General features: G+C 37.8%; 1 protein-coding gene and 1 long non-coding RNA gene across 2 annotated transcripts in view; both read left to right on the forward strand.

The window, feature by feature from the left end:
• LOC135466998 (serine/threonine-protein phosphatase 4 regulatory subunit 4-like) overlaps positions 1–14122 on the forward strand; it is a 38651-nt gene extending 24529 nt beyond the window's left edge. Inside the window, exons 16-24 of the mRNA XM_064744751.1 lie at positions 910–1202; positions 1551–1592; positions 1925–2002; positions 2898–3012; positions 4215–4331; positions 8544–8660; positions 9104–9196; positions 10844–10927; positions 14040–14122. Coding sequence (XP_064600821.1) covers positions 910–1202; positions 1551–1592; positions 1925–2002; positions 2898–3012; positions 4215–4331; positions 8544–8660; positions 9104–9196; positions 10844–10927; positions 14040–14122 — 1022 coding nt within the window. The remainder of the gene's footprint in view (positions 1–909; positions 1203–1550; positions 1593–1924; positions 2003–2897; positions 3013–4214; positions 4332–8543; positions 8661–9103; positions 9197–10843; positions 10928–14039) is intronic.
• Positions 14123–14630: 508 nt separating this feature from the next.
• On the forward strand, positions 14631–18392 carry LOC135468215 (uncharacterized). The gene is made up of 3 exons (XR_010444214.1): positions 14631–14701; positions 15105–15192; positions 15960–18392. It is a non-coding gene; the product is annotated as an uncharacterized LOC135468215 (long non-coding RNA).
• The last annotated feature ends 3053 nt before the right edge of the window (positions 18393–21445 follow it).

Genomic DNA, 21445 nt, shown 5'->3' on the forward strand with positions numbered 1-21445 from the left:
AACAGTAAATGACCAAAATAGTTAAAGGCAAAGAAAACACTAATATGTAGTATTACTCTTACACATTTTCGATGGAATGCATTCACCAAATAGAACTTGAAATGCACTATTTCAGTCCAAAAATATGAATGTGATGTCATTGATACCCTCTGTGCCCCAAAAGACCACTGTAGAATCTGTTGTTTTGAAAACAAAATAAATTGAACATTTTTTCTGGGCAGTGTTTAATGATCTTTCATCGATCTTCATTTTAGTGTTCCCTTTGCCTTTAAATTTGGCCAGGTTGAGCAGTGTATGTCAAGGAAATTGTAGGGTAAAAACTGAATTCTGAAGTTCAGGCTACATTTTACCCAGCATAAGCACTTTTTTTTTTGTTATTACTCAGAATGTGAGTACTGTAATTCTTCAACCTTTTCGCATGTTTCACGTGCAAAGTCTTTATTCAAGCATATTCTGAAGGCATTATTAAGTGCAGATTGGTAAAATCATATTTTTGTGAAGCCCTGAAAATGGCCAATCCAACCAGTGTAGTTTTGTCTCCAAAATCAGATTATAAACCTGCATGAGTTTGGATATTTGGCGTTAATAAATTACTCTGCAAGTTGCTTTTTCACATGCGAAAAGGTTGAGGAATTATGGTACCACAAAGTTTAGTGGTGTATTGCTACACTTTCATGTAAAACCAGCTTCGATTACTTGTATGAGCCTGCAAATATTGATTGTATTGTAATCAGTTCTGATTTGGACACCATAAATATTGTAATCAGTTCTGATTTTGACACCACGAATATTCTAATCAGTTCTGATTTGGACACCATGAATATTGTAATCAGTTCAGATTTGGACACCATGAATATTGTAATCATTTCTATTATGGACGCCATAAATAAACTGAGCTTTCTATTACAGATTTCTGTCACAGTTCCAGCTGTTACCAGAGGGGCTTATTCATCGACTTGTGTAAAGTTGTGATTGAAATCTACTCAAAACAGTTTTTCAAAGAACATTTTTATGAGGCTGTGTTAGAGTTGTCTGTGGACCCTGTACCAAATATACGACTCAAACTCTGTTCAATACTGCCTCAGTTGAAGAAAGTTGTGAAGGTGCCGAGTGACCGAGCATTATTGCAACAGTTAGAAACATGTGTGCGGAAACTCCTGATTAACGAGAAAGACAAAGATGTCAATGCTTGTGTGAAACAGGTAAATTCTGCATCATAAGGTGTTTTTTGGTTTTTCTGTTTATTTAGTTTGCTGCTTGGCCTATGGGGAATGGTGCATTGGTGTGTATAGTTATGATATAGATATTTCATTTAAATTTCTGTTTTTAAGTCTCAGTATCATTGTAAAAGCTGTTAAAGAAGCCAACATTCTTGTGACTTGCTGCTAAGCTTGTGGCAATGCAAGCAGGATGGAGCGGTAATGGGGAAGTAACTCACCTATAAACTTTCTGGATGGTGTTTCCTTGTGGAACTTATCTCCCTTAATCATTTGTTATGGTGCATATAAATCTGATGTAAAAACTACTAATGTTATCATGTTTTCCTGTAGGCTGTAGAAGAGTTGGATCGGATACATGTACAAATGGAAACTGTAAGTAACAAGCAACATTTCAGAAACAAAGTTATTTTTTAATAGCAAATATTGTCCAGAAGTGGTTTTGTAAGAGCTTTGTCATCTTCAAGTCTTCTCTTTTATACATGTACTTTGTATCCCATAAAACTTCATTGATTATTCCTCTACATGTAGGGTGGCCAGGATAAAGCCAGGATATTTCATTCTATGTATATTATTGCCAACCTATACTAAGTAGTAAATGGAATCCCCTTTATATTTAAAGTGGATGATATCATGCATGTGAAATCCATTACCATTATGTTAACATAAATTAATGCAATGTCTATAACCAGTTGATTATATTCCAGATTAAAAAGCGAATGTTTTTTGAGGAAGACATTGCTGATGAGAGAAAAGAGGAAGAAGAGAAACGGTTGATAGAGCAGGTGCGTGATCGTCACAATGTGATCTTCATTGTTGTAAATGCTATCAGAAAATACGCTGTGAGTAGTATTCCACTGGGAAGAAAATGTCACAAGAGCCATGGAATGTTGTGAGCAGGGGTAACAGGTTGTAAGAAGTCCTGTCACTTAATAGTGGATTTGCATGGTGGAGAGTTGCATCTTTTGGTTATTATTCATTTTGACACTGTTCACATGTATTGCCAACATACAATGCCATGTACTCGCACAAGAGAGATGATTTATCTTCCTATATCGGTTCATAACCGATATGTACACTAGTGTCAATACCCCCCCCCCCCTCCCCCCCCAAAGTTGTCTGACAAGATTTCTGCGGAAGTCATATATCACTTACTTTCTTATCTCTTTTATCTAACCTGGTCATCAGCTAATGTGGCCAGTGGGTAAACTTGGCACCGTATCACTGTTGAAAATGCTAAAATATGTTGTACATGTCAAAGGAGTGATCTTATAGACTTGTAATAGGTGATCTTTGTCAAGGCTGAGGAAGATTAATGTAAAAGAGACGTTCTTACATCTGGATTGTAGTACATCCTAGTTTATGCTGGAAGGGTTTTCAAAAAAGGGCAACTACTAAGCAAAGTTGTCCTTTCTGGTTGGGGCTGTGACAGTGTATACTGTAATATTTAACCCATTAATAGTGTGACATAAGTATGTTTAATTCTGTTCCCTACTTTCGACAGAAACCTCTTGTAAAATCGTCTTTGTGAGAGAGAAAAATGTCACACATATAAGACCTAGACATAAAGAATGCCATTGATGTTATCTGCTTGAGAAGAACAACTGGGGTGCTGAGTGCAGTGGGACTGCTGACTCTGTACTGAGCCTGTCACTGATGTTGTTGTTTGATGATTCTCAGGAGGAAAGGGAACGGAAAGATGAGGAAGCCAAACCTAAAAGTGACAAGAAGAAAGATGCGTCTAAAAAAGACAACTGTAGCAGTAAAATCCCGTCTCCCAGGAGAGTCTCCACGGGTGAGTCACTGACTCCTTTTAGCGTTACATTCCCATGTTCTGTGGTTATTAGCTGGAATTGTTGAATTTCTATAAAGGCAATGAAGACACAAGTACATGGATAGAGTACAAAGCAAAGACTCTCACAATAAAACTTGTGGTATGAAAGGATACATGGAATTGTAAAACAAAGAGTTTTATCAGAAGTGGAAAAAGTTATGACAAAGGCATCACATAAAAAAACATTTTTGAGGCATATTTTGTACCTCATAATTACCCCTCTGTGCTATGAATATTTTTCATCAGTAGTCAGAAATTTTCGAAAAATGTCTTCAATCATGAACTTACCAGCTTCGTGACATTCCAGCTCTTCTCCAAACAGTTTTTTTAACAGTTATCACTTTTGATGTCATAAATACAGGCTATGTAATATGCTGATGGACCGCTAGGACCTTAAGAAAACAATACTTTTCACCCTGAGAAGGAAGCTGAGAAATGTTTGCTACCTTTATATGTCAGGACACATCCTGTCCTGAACTGCTTAGAAATAAAATAAAAAAACAAATGTTTCATGTATCATTTAAAGCATGAAACTCTGAAGCATTCAGAATGGCCATTTTGTTATGGTGTTCTGCATGGATCTGATCTCACTAATAGTGGAAAATAATTTATCTGTTTTATTATTACATGTATATATAAACACACATTTATGCCAAAATTCAACTTCACATATACATGGTGTTATTTTCAAAAGAGAATGATAGCTTAATTTTTTGTCCTACTTATACATGTTATCAAGAGGCTATTGTGCATATACAACAGTTCTTGATGTTATATCCACGCCACCATTTCTAGGCTTTCAGCTAAATTCTAATCCTAAAACTGGTAATTTTCCCTATATTAAAGTCTTGTTAAAAATAAACGTGCCTTCTAAAAGCTAAAAATTTTAAGTATCTAATAAACAAAAATTCAACAAATTGAGAGTTCATTGAGAGCAGTATGAAGGTTGTAAGCCTCATGCATCTATTAGAGTGTACCCTAATTCCTCAACCTTGTTAGATTTTGGAGAACTACATTGGTTGGATTGACCAGTTTAAGCGCTGCAGAAAAAGTATAATTTTATCAGTCACACAAAATATGTTTGAATAAACAAACATGCAAAAAAGTTGCAGAATTACAGTATTGTTTTTTATAACTTTAAAGGATTGATGCCATTGTTTTAGGGGGGAAGGCAACAGGCTCAAGTAGCAGAGAAAAGATCGGTTCAGCAGGGAGAGACTTGAAGAAAACCCCCAGTACCACCAGTACTGTGACAGGGACAACAAGTAGCACAAGGAACAGTGAGTACACTCATGTCTTTCACATCAGTGGGTTAGATCCACACTGTACATCCATGAGCTGTAACAGATGATAAAATAAAACAAGGCCGGATTAATGCAGAGGTAGAATGTAACAGATACCAGAGTGAAGTCTTTCAGTTTTTTCGTTAGGTATACTTGAAATATACATATGTTCTTCTCTTTGTACAAATGGATTAGTGTTTATGGATCTACATACATATACATGTCTATATGAAGCTGCGGATACTGGGTAGGTTTGGGTACATTTGGAAGGATTCGGTGTATCCCATGCTGCCATGAAAGAGTTTGTTTTGTATGATAAACTGATAACTATTCTGCACTCCACCAAAAAGTTGGAGAGAAAGCTGGTACACAAGGTATGAATGCCGTGAAAGAGTTTGTTTTGTATGATTAACTGATAACTATTCTGCACTCCACCAAAAAGTTGGAGAGAAAGCTGGTACACAAGGTATGAATGCCGTGAAAGAGTTTGTTTTGTATGATAAACTGATAACTATTCTGCACTCCACCAAAAAGGTTGGAGAGAAAGCTGGTACACAAGGTATGAATCCAGATCTTGGAGTTGGTCTTTAAGTACATGTTATTACATGCAAAAAGTCAGTGTGGCATTCATATTTTAATGAGGTTCATTGTGTAGATAAGCTTAATACCAGCACTAATACCACACAATGACTAAGGAAGAAATGCATACTTGTAGTTATATTTCTTACTCAGATATATCATCGTATCCACTGGGATCCGTCTTCAATTAACAGTATCTGCTTGCTGTATTTATTATCCTTGGAGTGGTAAATAAATAAGCCGGACATAGGAAAAGTATTCAAGGGTTCAAATTGCTTCAGCTTGGTGCTTTTAGGAGTCTTTGTATTGCTTGGTCTTGTTAGAAACCATCTGATATGCACCATTACTAAATACTGAAAGCAGTACAGTGATGTTCAAAGTGGTTATGGTGACATGATGGACACTGCCTGCTCTTCAGACAATGGATCATTGCATTTAGACAGTTCTGAAAAGATACATTTAGTACATACGTGTATGTGACTTAAGCCTGGTTGTCTTAAAGCCGGAAGGGCACTCAGAGTCCCACCACAATACTGTCTTATGTGGATACCTGATAACATAGTGGTCATAGCTTGCCAGAGATGAAAACCTTTCAGAGTGCTATACATGTTGTCAAGGAAACCGCCTCGTATAACAGGCCTCCATCATCAAGGTGACCACTGGTCACTCTTCTGGTAAAGAAATACAACAGTCCTGATCAACTCTTAGGTTTTTATGTCAAGGTGTCCACTGGTTTTGAATGCCTACATTTCCAGTTAACACCGTAGACATAAAGCTTGCGGCTGAAGTTCTGGAGTCTTCCTGTTTGTGTGGGAACAGAGTTCTACTCGGTGCAGTTTCTTGTCCTGTTTTTGTTCCTCCAGTTTCTGATAATCTCTAATTGGTGGAAATGTTCAGACTACATCTTTATTAATATGATATTCAGAGATTCATATGACTTTTAAATTGGCTGTGTTCTGCTTTGGCCGTTTACAAATTTGAAATGATTTTCTCATTTATATTGATGTTTATGCATTTAGTTTAGTCACCAAGCTATGTACATGTACATATACATGCAAAACATATATAATAGTGGCTGTTTACTGGCTAGTATTCAGCATTATATGGTGATAAACAGCTAGTACCTTATGCTTAGCTGTCAATTCTTGATTGAAGACCAATATGTGACATACATGTAAGCTGTGCCATGCCTCATCCTGAAATTACATTTATTTATTGATGTGACTCGGTGGATCTGTATTTTTACATCTTGCTGAAATTTTGTAACATATAAAATCAAATCATCAGAAGTGTAGATACCTCCTGTCATGTGTATACATGTAAATGTACCAGTAAGTCATATTAGTTGAGGCCAAAACAGTAGATGTGATGCTTTTTAGCACCCCTGTATTAAGTACAGGTGCTGCCTATGTCGTACTCTGGGCGTAGAGGTCCATTAACAGGGAGGGCAATGTTAAACAAAATGTTAGGGGTGGTATCTCAGAAAGTACTGCATGTATTGACCTGAAGTTTTACATGCATATAAACACAATGACACAAGGAGGTTTATATTAATTAGTCTAAATTATCAAATTCACGATTTCAGCACTTTATGTACTTTGTGGAACTGAAGTTTTACATTCATATGCCTCCGACAGGCGACCTCTTTGGTAGCTACCAAATCTAAGTTAGATTGTATAGATGTTTTCAGGTTCATTTTCGTTTTTATACTGTTTTGAGAAGTCATCCAAAAGCATTGTCGTTAACACTCCAGAGGTGATGAATTGTGGGTCTGGTGTGTTATCAGGACTGTAACTGAAAGCTGTAGGAAACATTGCAGTTTAAAATTATTTGATTGGTATTACTTTTGTCAAAATAGTTAAATTTCAAATGTGTTTAGCCCCAATCTTCCCTCTCTCTCTTTCCAATAGATTTCTTTCAGCTCCCTATTTTCCAAAGCCCATCCCAGGCAATGACAGAAGGTACATATAAACCTTGAGTGAAAGCACTACTGTGTGGCCATTTTAAACTGTTGTGTGCTGTTGGGTTGGCTTTATACGCTTACAGGTGTGATTCCAAGACACATTTTTCTGTGGATTATGTACATGTACTGATAATACTGAAAAGCAATACATTTTAAGGTGTTTTTTTGTTGCCACGCCACAATTACTCTACTGTTAAAATTTATGATTTATTTGACTGTTGTTTAGCCCCATATGAAGGAATTTTTTCATTTACCTGGTAAAAAGTGGTGGCCAGTTTTGTGGGTTGAAAAAAAAATGTTATGCCTGAGGTAAACCACCAACCTTTGGCAAAATACTGATAAACTTTCCTACGTGTGTGCTCACCATATCGGTGGAAGACAAGTGGACACTTCAGACGGTGCAAGTGTCGACTGCTTATGGTCACTACACCTCCTTGAACTGTGAGGGCAGGAGAGTTTATAAGTTTCTGTCTGTTTCTATCCTCACATCATGTGGCCTAGCAAATGATTTACTATTAAGAAGAACATAATGTCTACATGTATACATTTTTGTGTGCAGCTTATGCACAGGCAGAGTAACTTGTCTTTGCTTAATAACTTTACATTGGTTTACAGTGTGAGGGTTGATGGTTTTGCTTGTGTAATAGTAAGTGTCATACTGGTTTGGCTGGAGTGGTGTGGCTTCCATATTTAATGGGTGTGTTAGTTGCCTTATACTGAATACATTTAAAACTAAGTGAATCCCATAGGTAAACTCTACATTTATCTGAGTATAAAAATGTCAGGTTTGAGAGAAAGTTATCTTTTGTCTACATGCACATTCTTGTCTTGTCTATGAAGAAGATGGTCAGTCTTGATCTCATTTCAAGTCTGGCTGCAGTGAAAATATTTGTATCAGTTATAGATGTGCTGCATGGAACTCAAAACCGCTTACCATGGGACATGGGACTGGACAGTGTTATTAGAATCTGAGTTAAATCATGGTAGGCTGTGGGAGGGATACAGTATACATGTATATTGGTGCATTGTCTACATATGTATCATACTTGTGGTTTTGCCACCATTAAAATGTTAGTTGTGTGTAACCTGACTGACCATCAATAAAAGTGGCCCTATTTTGTTTGGATTTTGATTGAATTTTTTTTTCTCCCTCAATGTTAATTTCATTAAATCTCTATGTTTTTCATTAGCTAGAAAAACTCCTTACCCGCCAAACCTAGTTTTGTTTCTAATAAGGTTGTGTATCCCTGACAAACAATTTTTAATTGAATTTTTCTAATTAAATGAGAGATTTCAGATTTTGTAGACTTGGACACATGTATGCTTGTATGTACACTTCTTTCCAGTGTGCTCTCAGTCAGATTGTTACATTTAAACCATTGTTGGAGTTAATATAGATAACAACAACCATAATACAGTCTATGGAATTGTTTTTGCATTCAGCACCCTATCACTTGATGACAGTGAACTTTACTGTTTTTGTGTTTATTTTGCCATTCCCAGGCTAAATCCCTCAGTAGGGCTATATTCTTATATTTTTAAGTTGAACATTTATGTATTATTTAACTTGTGGACAATGAATTTTGGGGTAACTGTGTTGTACCAATATCACACTGCCTTCTTCAAGAGAATCTACCTGTACATGTTGATGTTTATATTTACAAAAGAGCTAAAGCATCGGTCCCTGTCTGGTCCCATCAGTCCCGTGACCGGGAACCCGCTAAGCCGAGGAGCCCGCTCCAACTCCTCCACAACTCTTCACACCTCCCACATTCCCCGCAGAGGTAAGACTGCATGTCTGCATGTCCAGCCTATACCAAATACCACCACTAATGATTGAGATCTGCTCAAAAACGGTCTACAACCCTGTCAAAGTAACCCGTCTCTTTGGTAATGTGTTGAAGTGCATGCTTTTATGGAAGGATTCCAAGACTCTGGAACATCGGACACCTGTGGTGTACTGCATGAATTAGATTGAATTTGAATGAATGATTAGATCATTTTTCACCCTCCACCCAAGCAGTCTCCACTATGTAATGTTAGAAAGTTTCAAATTGTCCTTCTCTTGAATGTAAATTTTTGCGTGATATTTCATGACCAAAGACTTTCAAGCACAGCTAACGCCATTCCTAGATAAATAGACCCGCTAACAGCAAATGTAGAATATAACACATCTTTAACAGGCAGAGCGATTTTAAAACGTATCCTGTGTTGTATATGTATTTAGCCACAGTGGCATCACAGAACGGAAGCACATCCACAGCAAAAGTTAATCGAATTAATGCCACAAGCCCCGTGCCTTTCCTGCATGATCCAGATGGTAAGTTTGTTTCTTCCAATGTCCGCATGGCTGTCCAAAATTGCATGGGCAAGCAATCAGTGTGACATGCTCGTGACTCGATCTTCCTAAAGCTGCAGGCGACCATTCTGTTTACAGAAGATAACATTAGGAACGATGGCAGCATGGCCGGTGATGTGACAGTGGGGTGACTGGATGTTGCTTGTAAACACAAACACATTTGTGTATGTTTGTGGTGCTGTGGCCTGCAGTGTGTACTCTTAGAGGTGAACAAGGTCTGTTAGGGCAGGAGCTTGATTCATCCTGTTTAGCCCACAGCTGTGACAAGAGTTAATGGAATCAGAACACTCAAGGACTTCACACTACTACTTCATCTAATATGTTTCACAGAGTTCCTTTCCGGCCACAGGGGTCTGTCAAGGTTGCTTCACCGAGGTATAGCACATCATAACATAGACATGACCTCCACTCCAAGTCTGGGAGAAGGATGGGAAAAAAATTGACATCACACTGAACTGAAAGCTGGTTCATGTGTATATGGGAATTCATTGATTTACCCGCCTCATCAAAACAGCTCCCCCCCCCCATTTCAATCTCACATACACATCTAAATGGTGGCTGGATAACAGCAATCTTATAGCCATCATCACAATTAGCAGGGATATCACTGATAAATGTCATTCATAAAACATACAAATGAAGTGCCAGCAACTTCTACAGGAGTGTTTAATGCAAAATGTCGGTAACATCCAAATGTGGTTGATTTTATTTTTTATGGAGATATCAATTTAAAAGTGCATGTGCATGTAAAAATATATCCTTCAAAACTAGGAAAGAGGCCAGCGGTCCTATCCAAACAGTGTGAGCTGAAGAACGACAATCCATCCAAAAAAGTATATTTTATGGAGGCAAATAAAAGTCATAAAATATACAAAGAACAGAACACCTTTCTAAGGTCAGTGGATCTGTCAGTCTTGCAAAAAGAGTGACTTATTCATTCGCGAAATTTTGCATCAAGTGAGTGTATATATTCTTTGCAAAAGAAAGATAATTTACACAGATTGTTTTAGAGTGTGTGACAACCTCTAAATTATGCATGGATTTTTCCTTTTGTTGATTCATTTGGACCGATGTGCTTACATACCTGTTCAGACATGATGTATGACTGTCACTTGTACGGTCAGAACTATTGTTCTTGTTCTGTGTACTATAGTAGAGGGCATTCAAATGATAAAAGATCTATTTAACATCAAAGAAGCATGATATATGTGATGTGTTTGCTGTTGAAAGGGTAAGCTGGATAGATTCTGTCAAAGTCATATAAATTGATTGATTGGTCATTTTATGTAAACCAGATGGTCGGATAGCTTGTGTCAAGCTATGGATATTATTTTGAATTGATTGATAATATTCATCAAAGTGAAGAGCCCTATGGATAATAAACTGTAAAATACGTAACTAAATATATGGAACATACTTGTGTATGTAGATAGATGTACATAACAGATTAATGTGTTTGTGCATCAAAATCCTTAGTGCACAACCAACAATGTAATAAGTATCGATGACTGTGGCTAAGTGCCTAGAGCATGCTGTATATATGCACTTCTGATGAAGCTGTTGTCTCTATTTTAAACTCTCTCTTTTTCTTTCTCTGTCTCTTCAAAGAGCCCTGGCTTCCCATGCTGATGTCAGTTCCACAGGCTGACAGTAAAATTCCTGTCCCCTATTCTCTCTCCTCTCCATACACAGGTTGGTCTATTGGACTGATCAAACAAAACCACTGCAAGGAGAATGTGCTGCAGACAATTAGACTCCCCTCTTCCTGTCTCTTCATATCTTGCTTGATGGATTCCCATCATGTTTGGTTTTATATTCTGAATGTTTCTTGTGTTGTTGTCATGTCAGCCAGCTAATCAGTACTACTCAACTGTTCACCATGGAAGACTTCATTCACTTTTTGATATTGGAAGTAGTCATTGATGTTGTCAGTTGTGTGTTGTGATGGAATGCTGCTTTTGACATGTTTTAGTGTTGACAGTAAGATATTAAAAGAGAAATAACATTACCTTTTCTAACTCCTGTTTCACATCTTTTCTACTTCCTATTCCACACCATTTAGCGAATGTGTCTGTGACAAACAAATTATTACAAACAATGGTTAGCTGCTTATCGGCTCAATGTCGGATTCAAGACTCGACAGTTGTTGCTGATGTATGGTTTTATGTATTTAGATGTATTTGATTTAAGTGTAAAGGAAAAATGTGCAAATCCTGGAGATACATCCACACCTGACCAGACAAAAGATGCAGCCAATGCTACTGAATATACCTGTAACTTTAATATACCTCACCCCGATAGCAGAGTTGGTATCTACTTCGGGGGCGGTAGATCCAGGGTCAATCCTGGGCTGAGTCACACCTAGGACTTTAAAAGAGGAAGTTGTAGCTTCCTCGCTTGGCATTTAGCATTAAGGGGATAGTAGCAGTAGATAAAAGAGTGGTCAAAATCCGTACTGAAAATTTGTTAAGTACGACATTAAACCCCAAGCACTCACTCACTCACTCACTCTTCAGTGAATCATAACCCCTGCCCTCTAATGGTGGGCAGTGTCTTTACAGCTCGTACATGTATAACACATTTAGCCTCGGATTCAAAACCAATGAAAATACATACATATGCATGTACATTTATTCCTTTTTTTTATTTGATTGGTGTTTTACGCCATACTACTTAATATTTCACTCATTCATTGGCGCCCAACATTATGGTGGGAGTAAACTGAAAAGAGCCTGCTCCTAAGTCATTGTGCTGCGCTAACACACTAACCACTAATCTCTCTCAGCTCTGAGTACCAGTGCTAAAATGTTTGACTTGTATGGTGGGAGTATACCAAACAGAGCCTGCTCCTAAGTCATTGTGCTGCACTAACACGCTAACCACTAGGACATGGAGGCCCCAGAAAAGGGAATTAATCTCTCTCAGCTCTGAGTACCAGTGCTAAAATGTTTGACTTGTATGGTGGGAGTATACCAAACAGAGCCTGCTCCTAAGTCATTGTGCTGCGCTAACACACTAACCACTAGGACATGGAGGCCCCAGAAAAGGGAATTAATCTCTCTCAGCTCTGAGTACCAGTGCTAAAATGTTTGACTTGTATGGTGGGAGTATACCGAACAGAGCCTGCTCCTAAGTCATTGTGCTGCGCTAACACGCTAACCACTAGGACATGGAGGCCCCAGAAAAGGGAATTAATCTCTCTCAGCTCTGAGTACCAGTGCTAAAATGTTTGACTTGTATGGTGGGAGTATACTGAACAGAGCCTGCTCCTAAGTCATTGTGCTGCGCTAACACACTAACCACTAGGACATGGAGGCCCCAGAAAAGGGAATTAATCTCTCTCAGCTCTGAGTACCAGTGCTAAAATGTTTGACTTGTATGGTGGGAGTATACCGAACAGAGCCTGCTCCTAAGTCATTGTGCTGCACTAACACACTAACCACTAGGACATGGAGGCCCCAGAAAAGGGAATTAATCTCTCTCAGCTCTGAATACCAGTGCTAAAATGTTTGACTTGTATGGTGGGAGTATACCGAACAGAGCCTGCTCCTAAGTCATTGTGCTGCACTAACACACTAACCACTAGGACATGGAGGCCCCAGAAAAGGGAATTAATCTCTCTCAGCTCTGAGTACCAGTGCTAAAATGTTTGACTTGTATCTAACTTTCTAAATATCTAACTGAATTTCCATATGCAAGCAGCATCAGGCCATTTTAAAGGTATCAACTTGTTTTAAATGTGAATCGTAACAGTTTTGGTTCAGGTTTTCTCTGTGAACAATCCCAAATCTGAGATGATACGTAATTGTGAGATGATACGTAATTTAACTTTTATAATTCCTTAATTAGTGGTTGACATTGGTGTTTATGCTTAAGGTGAAAATATGTCAATATTATAGAACATTGTATGGTAAATGTTTATATTTGAAGACTGAGCCTGGTCATATTGAATGATTCCTTTTCAGTTTTTGGAGGTAGTGCTCCATTATATATAGAAATACATTATAGAAATATGTACAGTATCTCATCTATGCAACAAACCCACTTCAAATGTTTTTACCTTCAAAAAGTACTGGACAATAGTATTGGTTTCAGAAATATGTTGAACAGTGTGGGGATTTAATTATTTGGTTAGCCATTGATGAGTATATAAAGTGTACAAAATATCACAAAAAACATTGTTTAGATGAATACATGTATTTTTAAAGAGGCAAAGTCATCCACTCTTTGGTGAACATCATGTGTACTGTATGCACAGACATGCACGGTCTTCTAATACTAACAACACTCTCATAGATAGTTTTTACTTTTAACTTGCATGAAGATAAAACATTTTAAAATATGAAAGCTTTTATGTAAATGTGCACAATGTTCATTTAGATAAAACATCTTAAAATATGAAAGCTTTTATGTAAATGTGCACAGGGTTCATTTTAGGAATGAGTTTGGTTTCTTCTTTTGTATATAGTGAATTATTCAGGATTAAAGTAAGACAATTATTGGGATTTTGTACTTTTCCAATAAGTTTTTATTTGATGATATGATGTTCTCTCTTAATAAATTACATGGTCAGAATACAAATAGTGATGGGATGAAGAAGTTAATCTGCCATTTTCCCTTGTCATTTGATTATGTTCCTAGCAAGTCCATGGATTAGCTTCCTCCAGGGTCATTGTCTGTGAATAGCTGTTGACCAGCCTTTAGTTATTTTCGCATTTACACACAGCTCAACTGTAATAAAATTTTAAATTGTTGAATATATGTATATGTGCATGTGATGTAAGCATGGCTTCTTTGATTGTAGGTATATCCAAATCTCCAATGCAAAGTCTGCAGGTCGTTCTAATGCTGTTGTCAGCTCTGCATCCACTGCCAATAAGTAAGTAGCTTTGAGTAGGGGGAGCGGTGTGTATCTCAATGTGTACATATTGTATACATGATACACAGTATGACTTCATATCATCCGACAGTCAACAGTTAGTGTGTTTCACATAAAGCTTAGCATTTTTCAAGTGATGCATTTTGCTTGATTCTGATTGATTCATCCGCCTTTTAGTGCCACTTTTTTGTTAAGATTTTTTGTGATTAATTTATTATCCAAAAGGTAATAAGTAAATAAGTAAATTTCTGTGGTCTTTATGTGCTTCTGAAAGTGCATTTTTACGTACCAAACTTTCAGTGAAATACTGTAGTTAAGGACAGGAAAATTTACGATTTTTGAACAACTTACATAGTTCAGGCCTGAAAGTAGAATTTCATGCGTCCAGTTTTGTTTAAATTCCACAAATGGATAAATATTGGATGCATCTAAACATGGTATCATTTTTGTTTCAGTTTGCCTATATCTACCTTACTTAACCTGCTGGTATGTTTCTGTGTTTTTAGAAGGGGCCAGGCATATCATCTGGGAGCAGTGGCATACTAGCCGGCGAGGCTCTATTAACAGTGCCAGTTCTACCAGCAGTGGTGAGTGTGATGACTTAGTCTCATGAAATTGGTTGCTTTTCTGCAATAGCAGTGGATTTGAAACTATGCCTAGTAGATTTAACCCAAGATACCAAAACTTAAATATTCTTCTACACAAAACAAAATAATTTATGCTGGAGGCTCAATCCTGGCTGAATTTCTTCTACCACAACACAGAATCAATGGTCACCATTTAAGAGCCTAATTTGGATTACAATTTTTACAGTTAAGATTAAAATCGCCTTGTTATTAGGCCCCTTGAATATTAGCATTTGCCTAATAAAGGCTCATTTATTGGAAATAATTGTCTTTATTGCTTAAATTGCGCATTCTACAGCACTGGATATTTCATTGCCTTAGTCAACCTTTTTTTTCTTCATGTGTTGGGACTTCACTGTTTCAGACTCTTCTGCAGTTAGCCAGAAGAGCACAGCATCTAGCAGAAAAATGAGCACTGCTGCCAATGTTCCCTCTTCTTCCTCCACATCCAAGTAAGCAATATAATGTATACAGGAATGCTACTGAAATGACTGAAAATTTTGCCCAAGAAATTGCATTCATTTTGTAGCCTTGCCATAGATGTCACCCTACCTTCGAAGCAAACATCAAAACACCTTTCTAAGATAAAAACAACCCTCAGAATCAGGCAAAATGTTCAACTTCATAATTTAATTGTATGAACGGATAAAAATAAATTTGCTGGCTGGAACAGCTGTAGAGGTTTGTGGAAAGTACCAATTCAGTCTGTTCCTGACCATGCACTCAAAATTACCTAAATAAGGAATACATGCACATGCAGAAAGATTGAGAAATTACAGCACACAGAAACACCAGCTCCAGTTCAAGCCAGGTCATGGATGAATTCCATGGATGGTAGCTCAAATAAAATTTAGATTAAAACCTTATTATGTATTCATTTTATGTGAGTGTGTCATTCATGGAATTTTAAGCTTTGGCATAGTACTACATGGTGAATTTGACATTTGTGTTTGACAAAGTTACTCATGATTAAGGGAGTTCCATTTATCTTGAAAACGTGTTTCATCACCATAAGTAATATATAATCACCTTTATTTGCCGTTAAAAACGTATGGTACATTTTTGCATGAATTTTTAGGTCAAATAAAGTATGGAAAATTGAGTTTTTCTAGTTCTGCATGTGACACTCTTTGGTTTACCTTCATTTGGTGCTGAGAATGGATGGCAATCACAGAAATGGCCAGTTGACACTAACTTCCGCTCTTATCTTGTGTTCCAGGAGGAAGACCAGTGTTAAGTAGGTGAGGTACAGCTTCTCAACCATGTTGTCCCTCGGGTCATTTAGGCCTTCATAGCTGTGACAGTCAGCAATGCAACAGGCACCCTTGTGATACCACTATACACTATGTGATCATGCCCAGGCAGCTAATGACAACGTCACAGAAGCACCCAGGCAAGCAGTGGGCAATGAACTCACTGCCCTGTGACCAGCTCCCCTCACTATGTACACCTAAACAGTCGCTGTATAAACATATGCAGGGCTGTCCAGCTGTGATTTTACCTACTTACGCGTGCTCAATTGTTATGTATGGAATCTTGCCCTCTTAAAGCAGTGATATTATTTATGTTTTAACAAGATGTTTTCTGTGGTAATGTGGAGTGACACCACATCATTATGGGTTCAGAGGTATAGAATAACAGAAACACTACATGATATATGATCAAAATGTTATCACAGGTACCAGTTATATCTGATAATTATTATTTATCAGGGTTATACCTGTAAGAATGTACCATGCGGTACAGATTAACAAGTGTTTTGATAATGAAATGATATGTAAATATGATGGATCAGTGAAAATCCCAAGAATTATTGTAAAACCTTTTGCCTCCTGAAGGGCTAGCCACAGTATTTTTTATGAGATTAGTTTTGCTAAGTGATGTACATATATTTTGTATGAAGAGCTATATAGTGTTGATTTCTGTGTTGTTTCCATGCCTAATCACTGTGGCTGTGTCTGTGTATTGGATTGTCAGGAATGGTTTTCACTTGCCCTGGACTTTCAGTATTATTATGATTATTTTGTGCCATTTGTTTCTGATTTCATCATACATGTAAGCACCCAACTCAAACCTTAAGTGTGGTATATTCAGCGTCCTTTGGTTAGCAGAGACAATTGTGAATAACATACCAATCAGTATAACCGTTCATAGTTCAGTGTATTCAATAAATTGTATATAGCCATCTGAAAATATCCATTAAATGGACAGTCTTCACTTCTTTATATACATTTCTAGCCAGTCATTTCAAAAAGCAATGCCATCAATGGTATTCTGGTTTCACTTTATTGTAGGTTTTGGAATTTAAGGAAGGTACATAAAACCTTGTCGTGGATACATCCATTAAGTCTACTGGTATTAAAGCACTGTTCCTGTTGCTTTTGAAAGTTGTTTGAAAGAAAACCCATTCATATTATGCTTTTTTTTTGTTATTTTCACTGGTAACATGCAGACATTGAATAAAGTTAATTGTAGGTTTGTAATTTCATATGTTGAGGATTGCAGTACGGTGGTGTTGTGTACAACGTACATGTACACTGAATCTAATCTTTAAGGCCATGTAAAGGTTAATCTGGGCAAGCGTTTCCTGGAAGTATATATTTCTATCATGTAGCCACATGTTCAAAGTTTCAAATAATTGGTTATTGATTAGTTTGATACATTGTCAAACATCTAGGACACCAGCTGTGCATTTAAATTGCCATCAGATTCCGTGACAACTGAGTTGACCGACACAAATACTGACCTTGCAAACCGGGGCTACAGGTATTCTGATGTGTGCTAAACCTGAATGATTCATGAGGGCACATCTTTGACAATTCTCAATGAACTGTACTTATTCCCATATTTCATGTAAGTGCCTTGTTTTCATTCTGTAGACCATAAATTTGTTTTCCTGTTGTATATATATATTTTGTAAATGGGTCTGTCTTTATAAGACATCATGCAGAGATGTCTTTAATATACCTGAGGTTTCCTGCTTGGTTGTCAGCCTGGATCAAATTTATAACCAACACACTTTGTTGGAGACACAGCATTAGCAGTGTTGAATATATGATAGAAGTTGCAATGGCTTCATTGGCAATCTTCAGTGTTGGTATGAATCTACGAAGTAAAATAATCTGCAAATGCGAAATCTCTCAGGAACAAGGCTGGTTCTGACATGTGGGAAAATCTGCCAGCACTCAGTATACTGAATTATTAGGATTAACATACTCACAGCTTCTGGCGAGAAACAGACAGCACTGGAACGTGTAAGAAACGGTTAATGCTGGAAAAGTACTTTGTACGCTTTTTTTACGCTGACTTGTATCAAACGTTTTGGCTATCTGGCACAGATTAGTTTCAGAGATTGTTGTTTTCTGGAATGTGCTTTACAGCTTCTCGTAAACCTCAGAGGATGTGAGCAGTTATAGATTTGGTTTGATTTTGTCTGGATATTATCTTTCACTCTCGAAGATTACATACGGTTAGATTCTTGGAGCCATTATTCTCTGATACCTCCCTCCTTCACCCAGCTACATCATAGAGACAAACTTCGCGGTACTCTATCATTCATGTTAATATGCACCGGCTGGGTTTGTGGTACAACGCTCTACTTGAGCCACGACCAGGTTGTATTGGCCATGTCAAATAAACAGGTATTTAAAGACACCGCAGCTTCTGTCTCATGTTTTGTGTTCTTTCTGCAGCTTTTGGCCATTTTAGATATTTTTATTTTCTGTGGTGTCAAAAAAGAAACCAACCGAAAAAGAAAATCGATGTGTTGTCTGTGACAAGTAAGACTTTTGCAGCCTTTACGATTTCTATTTTATATTCTTGCCCACTGCAGGTGAAGAGCTTTTGATTTTATGGATCATGTAGCCATATAGCTTATTCAATCATATTTACATTCTGAAGAACTTAACGGTGTACAATATAATAAAAGACTTACAACATAGAGAATAAAAAGCACAGCAGCGACGACAGCGTGATAAGTGGCAAATGGTCACACCTTGCTGAGTGGATGAAGGCCTGGGTGTTTTGGTTACAGGGTAACTAAAGCGGACTGAAGGATGCAAGGTCGAATCTAGGTCTCTGCCGCCTCCGTACATTCCGTTGATAACGGAAATCGCATTAATCTCATGGAAATGTTCAACAAACCACACTGCTGTACTATAACGTGGTGAAAATTGTTCGAAATTTTTTGCGACTTGCTCTTAATCATACATCTGCTCACATGATTTTCACTACAACTTATTACCCTTCTGTACATTAGTTTGTACAGCAAGCCTCTCTTTCACAAAACTTCGAAAATCAGTTATCCTAACTTTTCCCATATATATTACGCCGTCTTAAGGCGTTAGACGTAGACGAAGAAAAAGCTTACGAGATATTGGATTTACTAGCTTTTTCCATGAAAGTGGCCACAAGTCGATTAGTTAGTGAAAGATTCCATGAAAATATTGGTTATTTACCGCGCAGCAACCAGCGATAGTGTTGTGTGGTGAATATGAATTTATCAAACGGCTGAAACAAGGATCAGGTAAAGGTACAATATGCTGTACACGCGTCGTACAAAAAAAAAAAAAACCCTAGGTCTAAGATATGTTTGACTCCAAATTTGACTTTACCGAAATCGAGCCAGACTGACTAGTTTTCCTGTCAACGATGGCCCGTGTCCAAACAATTGAAATTTGATACAAGAGTTGATGTAATGACAGTACTGTAGTTCACTCATGAGGCTAGAAATTGTCACCAGAAAGCAGCGCAATCTGATGCCCATCTGGCTGGCCTGTAGGACCTGTCTTGTAACAGGTCTTCGTTCTGACCCGTGTTGATATCATATAATCCAAGAGGGCATCGGTTCACAGTGACCAACATTTATATTACTTTTTTGTTTTTAACATTTCTTTTCGCTTTTGGGAAGAACGGTTACAATATTTGACAAACAAAGGCACCCGGATGACAAACAACGGTACCGATAAATACCTTTTACTTTCTTTTGATTGTCACCTTTACGGTAACATTTTAGTATCGACTATAACGATGAAACAGGCCGCACAAAATTCTATTAGCGTTACTAATAAAGTACTATTTCCCAATATGAAGTCTAAACCGCTGGGTCGGGGTAGGTGTCCATGGAGTTTGTTGTTCAACACAGGGGCGTCGGAAGGAAATTAAAAGTGATGGGGGTCGGTGAACTGTCTCAACCATCTCAGCACATTAGGCGAGGGTCCATTAAAAGTTCATTGGTACCCCAAGACCAAGTGGGGTCAAAGAGAGAACAGAAAGATTAGAAGTCATTGCGCAGAGCTTAGACACATGATTCCAAGTTTCCAAATTAGGGCCCCAACCTTTACGATTGCCACAGACAAGTGTCTTTGGCGAACTTTTTTCACTATGTAAGAGACTTCGTAAAAGAGCCTTATCGGATTTCAAAATTCTTAATATAATTTTACCACATCTGGGTCCCACAGCCCCCTTCCCCCCAGAACAAAAATGGAACAAAAAGTGGTGTTCCGACACCACTACAAAAACAATACACGAGAATGTATTTTGTTCCAATGTACATGGTAGCAATCGGGGGCAATCTTTCTGACCTTCGCCATTGTTGGAATTGTCACATCTGTCAGGCATTGTCAGGTTCTCTACCAACCGTGCTTTTGGACAAACATTTCTACGTTTAATTTGGCAGCCAAGCCAGCAGGCATCAGTGTTAGTCTGAATTAAGTATTATTTGAAGCAGACGTTGTTGTGATCTTTGTCCGTCCATCTTCTCAGGGCTTGGATGTGACTTGGTACTTAAGGAACTCACAGGCGCCCACCGTCTCACACATATTATAATAGATGTCTTTCCCTAGCGACATGTTTTTTTTTTTTACAGCCAAGAAATTGTAAGGTATTCTTAAAACCTCTGAAGCCTTTACTAAGGTTTTCGAATGCTTCGGCTGAATCTGTCTTTGTTAGGTTGTCCGTCACCAGATGCCTTAATTAGCTTCCAGTAGCGTGTATAACCGAATGCTGACCATGTATAGGTGCTGTTGCGTTCTGCTGTATTGACAAGTTCTGTCGAATATCCAAGAGACCCCGGGAGCATGCGTGAGTTTATGTTCCTCACTCCAACATTAGATAATATGGCAATATTAGTCATGCAAGCTGATTTATAAGACAAAAAATGATTTATTTTTGTTTTACATTGAGCTTTAGTCTTTTCACTGTGAAAATTACATGAACAGTATTTATTTATTTATTTGATTGGTGTTTTACGCCGTAGGCCTACTTAAGATTATCTCACTTAGGCCCAATATACAATGGCGACCAGCATTATGGTGGGAAGAAACTGGACGGAATCTGAAGGAAATCCACGACTGTCCGCAGGTTGATGTGTGGAAAGTAGCAATACGGACAAACTTGGCTGTGCTCGGAAATAAACTTTTAATAGACTTTCACTTGGTGTCATCATGTCTTGCTGCATTTCGTGGACGATATCGTTCAGGAAATCCAAGACGTTCTCCTTCTAGACAGCCGTTTGTATAGCAGGACCATACTCATTTTCGGCTTTCGTCGACTGCACTTTTCGGAAACACATATCACACGCTGTTGGAACGCCGCCCGCTTTATTGGGGAATGACACTGGTTTCATTTGCTCACATGTGGAATGTGTTATCATATATTCCACAAGAAATACAATGCTGATTGATGTCGGAATCAGCAATTTCTGTT

The sequence above is a fragment of the Liolophura sinensis genome, chromosome 6, assembly GCF_032854445.1.
Source record: "Liolophura sinensis isolate JHLJ2023 chromosome 6, CUHK_Ljap_v2, whole genome shotgun sequence".
In the NCBI taxonomy this organism is placed as follows: domain Eukaryota; kingdom Metazoa; phylum Mollusca; class Polyplacophora; order Chitonida; family Chitonidae; genus Liolophura; species Liolophura sinensis.